At 44.0% G+C, this 7,594-nt stretch overlaps 1 protein-coding gene across 5 annotated transcripts; it reads left to right on the forward strand.

The window, feature by feature from the left end:
* Window positions 1-104: 104 nt before the first annotated feature.
* Window positions 105-7,288, forward strand: LOC100698685 (hunchback-like protein). 5 transcript variants are annotated; one of them, XM_025911634.1, is made up of 4 exons: window positions 105-507; window positions 1,099-1,140; window positions 1,237-3,666; window positions 6,205-7,288. In XM_025911634.1, the coding sequence occupies exons 3-4, from the start codon at window positions 1,261-1,263 to the stop codon at window positions 6,565-6,567; spliced, it is 2,769 nt and encodes a 922-aa protein (XP_025767419.1). In that variant the 5' UTR covers window positions 105-507; window positions 1,099-1,140; window positions 1,237-1,260; the 3' UTR covers window positions 6,568-7,288. The 5 variants fall into 5 exon arrangements, with proteins under 5 accessions (XP_025767419.1, XP_025767420.1, XP_005455434.1 ...); XM_025911635.1 differs by having other exon boundaries at window positions 1,103-1,140; XM_005455377.3 differs by lacking the exon at window positions 1,099-1,140 and having other exon boundaries at window positions 105-511.
* The last annotated feature ends 306 nt before the right edge of the window (window positions 7,289-7,594 follow it).

The raw sequence follows: 7,594 nt of genomic DNA on the forward strand, positions 1-7,594 counted from the left end.
AAAGCCCTCCTGTGTGATTCCACTTTACCTCTCTCCTGCTTTGCCCCCTTCTCTTTGATTCTTGGGAGCACAGAGAGCCTTTCTTTGCAGGCTGCAGGTTCAACAGTACTCATAGGCTGAACATGGCTACTGGTCGGACCCGGTAGGCTGCGACACCATAGCAACTCCCCTTGACCCCTCCCTCCCTCAGCATTCGCAGCATCACCCTTTACACTGCACAGTCATATTTGGTCCTCCGGAAATATCCACAGCTTGGGTAAGCCAGTCCCTATGCAGCGAGAGTATGGGTGGAGTATAGTTTAAAATACAGTTTTTAAATGTATCGAAAGCGTGTCCGGTGCGTGTTACGCCGGCTCTGACAGCACGGCTGGAATAAATGACAGCTCACCGGGAAAGTTTGTCCTAAAGCTGCGCTCGCGGTATCTCGGACCCTCGGCTCTAAAATGGCTGGCTGTGGGTCCGAGGAAGCTCCGGTGCAAGGGGAAGGATCCGCTCCACGCCACGACTGTGTGTAAATATACATGGGGGTTTTTTTCTACTCCGACGCGCGCGTTTGCGACGGCGTTGTCCCAGGTCCGAGAGCCGTCAGGGCGCACACGCGGAATAATAATAACGTTGGCATTTCGGACCTAGGACTGTGCGTAATGGCGTCCTCCGCGGATAGTTCTTCTCGGTTTATAAGCAGAAAGGGGTTAGAACAGGCTGGTTCTTGCGAGCCTAACCGCGTATGACTAATGTTCTGATGCGAATTTTATAATGGAAGGTTTCATCATGTATGATGAATGTGGACGGAAGAAGTGTAAGCCGGGAAATGAAATTTCACTCGCATCATTCGGACCCTTCTGTACTCCGGTGCGTTTTTTTTTCATTATCGGTGATCCGTCGATTAGGAATTGTGAGCTAAGATTTGAGATCATGTAAAGTGACAGCACGTTTGCTGTTGAGGAAGAGGGTCATACGAGTCGTTCATCGTTTCGGCCCGAGGATTTAGGGTGAATAGTCTGCACGCTGTTTATAATATCACAGCACTAGTGGGTTTGGGCATTTCGCACTAAAGTTGACCCCAATAATCCCCAGACTTTTTTCTTCTTCTCCCAGCCAGCCAACTAAGGATATTTATTTAATAATCTTCCTCTCCTGGTATAAGCAAAATGCTATAATTAAAAATGCACATTTTCTTTATTATAATTGTCATTATTTTAGTGTCTAATCTATTATTTTACTTTTATTTAAAAGAAATATAACTAGGTATGCCCCAAAATGGATTCTCAGTTGGCTTCAGTCCTGACCAGTGGCAGCCTGGATGTCCAAAATGGCAGCCAGTGTGGAGAGGGATCAGGGCCAGTGACAGAGACTTTATTGGACCCAAAGGACGAAACTGCACGCAGTACTGTACCAGGTAACCTCCAGCCATGCCCTGTCACGGCAGCAGTGACCATCAGGCAAGATGCTCTATCAATCAATGGGAAAAAGCCAGAGGTGGGCGGGACTTTTGAGCCAGCCTCTCAGGAAACAACTAAGATTGGTGGGCTCAGACAGCCAATTACAGTAAAGTCTGGAGTGCCTGTTTTGCACAGCCAGCCAATAAGAATCAAAATTGTTGTCCCTCCACGGTGCAAGAGGCCAATCACAAACTCTGCTATCAGCCTGACCAAAGACTTTGCTCTCTCAGAATTTCAGGGACCCGTGTTGGTCTCTGCTGAATCAGTGAAGAAACGTGAAATCTGTGTGCCAGCTGTTAAAAATGAAGGAGAAATCATGGAAGTTACTTACCAGAAGACTAAAGAAGAAGCCGAATCATTCCCTGAGACAGAAGCAGAGAGACGGGATAAAGTGTGTAAAGACAGAGACGTTTTGGATGTTAAAATTGTCCACATTGATGGGTCGGAAACTCCTCTTCCTGCTAATACAGTTAGGTTTTTAAGTCAGCCGAGGATTAAAGAGGAAACTAAAGAGAGGGAAATTCAGAAAAATGTTCCTCTAATTTTGCGAGAAATGGACTTGAAGTGTTGCAAAACATTCAATGAGGTTGAAACGGAGGAGCAGACAGAACCGCTGGACCTTAGTTTGCCCAAGAAAAGGGAAAGCCGAGAGAGGAGATACGGACGTTTCTTGGATGACTCGGGCTGTGAGAGCTCTTTGATCATGGAGGTGGATGAATATGAGGGAGAAGGAGACAGAGACATAGTAGAAGAGGACGATGAGGGAGGCGGCACAGATACTTTTGAAGATGCTCTTCTGTCTCCCTCTTTCTTTTCTACCTCTGTTTTGACCTCTCTCTCTTCGATAGACTGTGACACTGAAAACCTTCTTCTCATCGATGACCAGGGAATTCCGTATACGCTCAATCCGGATGGACTCAAAGTGCCACAAGTCAATGCTTCCAGGTCGGAGGATTCTCAGTCTGATCATGCTAATTCAGAAGAAGCAGAAGGAAAGGAGTCATCGCTTTTGGCACCGTTAGCAGGTGCCAGCCAAAGTACAGATAATGCACTAAATGCACCTTCTGATGATTTTTACCCCTCGCCACCCCCTATCAGTGATTCTTCATCACTAGGTGATGATCAGGCTAAAGCTCCAGAAGTCTTCACAAGTTTGATTACAAACTCGAATCCTTCAGTGGCTGCAGAGCCGAGCGGTAAAGCTGTTCAGGATGCCAGCTCTGTTTTGTCCCCTTCCTCTGGGATATCAGTCTCCACCCAACCCATTCAACTTGTCGCAAATCCTGCAGGCAATGCTCCTGTTCTCCTCCTGTCCTCCTCCTCTTCTCACCTCTCCTCGGCTCCACTCGGTCTCTCTCTTCCCCTTTCAGTTACTCAGACTTCACATGGTGCTTCCACTCCCATGTTTCTTCTCCTTTCCTCTGTACCTTCTTCCTCTGGTGAGTCCACCGCTACCTCCACCCCTATTGCTGTCCTCGACTCCTCGACCGGCCAGCTCTCCCAGATTACGGCCGCAGCTCCGGTGTCCCTTCCTCTGTCCTCTGGTCAGGTCAGCACATTGGGATCGCCTCTTCCTACACTGTCTCACCCTGTCATCAGACTCAGCCCCAATAACCCCCCTGTCATCCTGTCTGGCATGAATAACGTAAATTCTGGCTCCGTTCTCACATCTCTCACTGTCCCTTCATCCACTATTGCCCTGCAGGATGACCACAGCTCAGTTCCTCTCATTCAAACTCAGATCAGTTACTCTGAATCAAACCCTGGAAATGAAGCCATATCTGCTCAAGAGGTCTCAAATGAAAACAACAAGCCATCAAATTTTACAGCATCGTCTCCGAGACCGCCGTCTGCTAGTTTGACCTATGACTCTTTATCTCAGCCCACCTCAGAATTAGACGCCCAATCACCTGACTCCAAATCAGACCTTCACTCTGAACATTTACCTCTGGATGACCATCTTTATTTCTCTAACACGGCTGCTCCTACCTCCCCTTCTATCGGACCTATCCTGCCCCCTGGTAAACTTGACCCGCTAGATCCACTCTCTCCAGATCCGTCATCCAACACCGCGGGCTCCCGAAGGGTGCTGTACTGCCAGCTGTGCCCGAGGGTCTTCTTTTACCTCTCCGACCTTGAGCGCCATGCCATCACCCATTCGCAGAAGAAGCCTCATGTTTGCCAGCAATGCGGGAAAGCCTTCAAACGCTCCAGCCATCTGCAGGTCAGCACAAGCTAATCATAACCATCATTTCATCCTAAAGACAAGTAATAACAAATGAATATGTTGGCCACTTGGGAGCAGCAAAAACAAACTTTAATATGTGTGTAAATGTGGAAATATTGTTCATGAACAATTAGCTGATTTATTCGAAAAGCACCAGCCACAATTTCCTGGAGACAAACCTGACATTGGTGCATTGACCTGCTTGGTACTAAACCACAGATGAAAGCTAGTCAGTTTAATTATATCAGTACAGTACACCACAAAACTCTGGAGCCACTCCTCATTTCTTTATGTTATGCTAGGAAAAGGGGTACAGAGATTTACTGAAACATATGCAAGCATGCAGCATATAAGGAAAAACAAAAAATTATTATTTGGTATCACTACCTTTATTCTTCAAAGTTTTCCAGGCTTCTTTAAGGACATTCAAAGCTTTTTTGGGGATGTTGGCTGCCTTTTTGTTCTGTTCTCTGTAACAACAACAATAGCTTTATTTGTATAGAACTTTTTAAAACACACAGTCCAAAGTGCTTCATAGTTTGCATAAAACAAAGTATACATGTTCCAGCATATGGACACACAGACTTTGCCTTGTGGTGCTCAAAGCACCAAAGATGCATAGAAACCTCAGCAGTCATGCCTCTTTTTCAAAATTATGGGCTGATTACTCCAAATTCCTTGTTATGAGCATTGTCATGTAGGAACTATTATAATTCCTGCTCATGTCAGCATGACAGATTGTAAACATTAATGGCTTCACCCCCCACCAGCTGAGCTATTCCTACATAAACACATCAAATGTGAACTATGGCTAAAAATAATGGGACGATAATTAAGGAGAAACTAACTATAATAATGACTTCTCCTGATTGGCTGATGAAGGGCGTTCCAACAACCTTAAAAGCTTGATCACCTCCGGATTTAACATAAGTGTACGGAACAGGTAAGAAACCCTGATCATGTGATCTGAGAGGCCAACTGCTGTTAAAAGGTCTCAGTAGTTCTGCTGCAGGAGCCCAGCCATGCAGGGCGTTATATGTTACTGATAAACGTTTAGAATTCATTTGATTTTCCGTGAAGGGAAGCAAGAGTAGGGGTGACATGTGAGTGGCAGCACACTTTTGAAAGCAGAATGCACTCCTTTCATTATGTTTAGTCCCCAGCACCTTCATTACTGGGGGCTGCCCACACTAAGCCAAGGGGGGCCCACAGTGGGGCTTATTGTAGGTCTGCAGCCTACCCACAGTATGCACACGCTCCAGATGTGAGATGCCCCACTAGGACATTTCCGCCACCAACTTGTATGGCGTGTGGACCTGAATGCATCTCTCTCACACACACGCACAAAAGCCACAAGCCCACTGTGGGCGCCACCATTTAAAAAAACTTTGAAAGACCTTCAGAAAGCCTTGAGAACCTCCAGACCACTTTAAAAATTACAGCAAGTCCAGCTCTTTATGGTAACATCAGTAAAATCTACAAACAAAATATTTGACATTCTCACTTAAAAAATAATTAGAAGTTATAGTTTAGTCTCAAAATAGCTGCCAGTCGGTTTTATTGTCCAACCAGTTGTTTTAGCTCCTCTGTCATCAAACATCTGACATCTTACTCTCTTTCTAGGTGAAATATCAAACTTACAGTCAAGCTGCTGCCCATCTACACACTTATGTAGAAGTTAAGCAGCAGCTATGGAGTTGATATTTACAGATTTTTGCTCCAAATACCAGCTCCTGCTGAGGCAGACATTATCAGATATACTAAAAACTCACACAGTGAGCTAAAAGAGCCAACCAAGCTCCACGAAGATGAGAGCAAACACTGAAGGAACAGCTCACCTCTAAATCAAATACACATACTTTCCTCTGGACCTGTAGTGCTTTTTATTTATCTAGATCATTTTGGTGTGACTTACCGAGTTGTGTTCCACTGAATAGAATGGAACTACAGTAAATAGACTTTGCCTTGTGGTGCTCAAAGCACCAAAGATGCATAGAAACCTCAGCAGTCATGCCTCTTTTTCAAAATTATGGGCTGATTACTCCAAATTCCTTGTTATGAGCATTTTCATGTAGGAACTGTTATAATTCCTGCTCATGTCAGCATGACAGATTGTAAACATTAATGGCTTCACCCCCCACCAGCTGAGCTATAATTTTAGTCAGCTGTTTGCGTCTTTTGGTTGGCAGATGTAGACAGCAGAAAGAAAGTAGTTTTACATGAAATTTCTCATGTATTTGTTTCAGTTTGATGGTTTGAGACCCACAAAGCCCTTTAGTTCTTTATTGGTAAAAAGAAAGCAGACATCGCGACAGAGGATAGCTCCAGAATTTGCCATCACAGCAAAATAAAAAATAAAAATAAACAACATTACAGACCAGAGAAAAAGTACATCAGTTAGATTCTTGGGTTATGATAGTTCATTTTTGGTTCACTGCCTCCCACAAGCCCTTTTACTTGCATATAAATGTCACTTAAAATGTTGTTTATAGGCCTTTGAGTAATCATTCGGATGTTCATCCTTGTTTTAAACAGAGACACAAGCACATCCACACAGGCCAGAGGAACTTTGTGTGCCCCATCTGTGCCAAGCGCTTCAGGGAGGCAGGTGAGCTCCAGCGCCATCAAAGGGTGCACACCGGAGAGAAGCCCTACCAATGCCAGCTTTGCCACACGCGCTTTGCCGAGCGCAACACCCTCCGGCGGCACACCAAACGCAAGCACCCCTACCACCAAGTAGCCATGGAAATGCTTAACGAGAGAAGAGACAGAGGAGGCAGCCGAGGAGACGGAGGAGGCGGTGGTGCGTCAGGAGTCCAGGAGGAAGAGGAGAGCGCTGAATGGTACAGCTCCACTGTGTCTAATTTGGATAACTCAGAGTCTGAGACGGAAACGTAACACTTTAAAGTAAAGGGAGTTAGGGGAGAAGTGCTGTTGATCATATCTAACTACAGTTAGACTCTGATCTTTTCTTTTTATTGACTAAGAATCAAAGAAGGGAGCACTTTCATATTTATTGTTTTTAATGTTAATTTATTTATATGAATGTATATTACTCCCATTCCATTTTAAGGGCCAAAACGCAGCCTTCAAAGTCAGATGTGATTTTGAATTAAGGGAAAACTCATTCTTGAAGTCATGTTTTCTTTATGTGTGTGTGTGTGAATTCATAACATTAATTAAAACGCTAACAAGCCCTCATGAAGTTGCGTTCCCATGCAATCCACGATGAAACCCTAAAGTGCTCGAAAAAGAAAGATAGCTTATGAACTCTAAACAATCCTCTGCTCTAGTCGTGTGTATAAAGAGTACTACTTGTAAGAGCTGCACTTCTGCACTATCTCATATGAAAGATATAATCTTTCCTACCGTCAGACACACTGTGAGTAATTTGCACTCGTTTTCTTTGAACTCAAAGTTATTTTTTTTACATTGTGTATGAAAACGCTTAATTTTAATTTCGTTGCCGCTGTTGATCTTCTGTATTTAATCCACATCCTGTAAGAGTTTGACCAAATGTTTTTTGAGTTATTCTAATATAAACTCTATATTCAGATTTTTTTTTTGTTTAAATTTTGAATATTGTTAATTTATTGGTATTAAATTTTCACAAAGATAACTCTCTGTTTCTGCTCTTTCTTTTCCTCCACTTTAAATAGTATAACCAGACTGTATTTACATATCGCTCCCACTGTTTTGTGCATCTGTATAGAGTGTGTGTCTGGGTAAGGACACTGTGACCTGCAGGCTGGAGGAGCTGGAGATCAAACCACTGACCTTCCAGTTAATGAACACATAGTTCTGCTTCCTGAGCTCCAGATGCCCCGTTTTTAAAAAACCAAAACAAATTCCTTTTTATGTGTGAAGCTACAACACAAAACCAGAATACACCCGCATACAGCTTCAATCATACATCCATTAAATT

Source organism: Oreochromis niloticus, linkage group LG11 (assembly GCF_001858045.2).
Source record: "Oreochromis niloticus isolate F11D_XX linkage group LG11, O_niloticus_UMD_NMBU, whole genome shotgun sequence".
NCBI lineage: Eukaryota > Metazoa > Chordata > Actinopteri > Cichliformes > Cichlidae > Oreochromis > Oreochromis niloticus.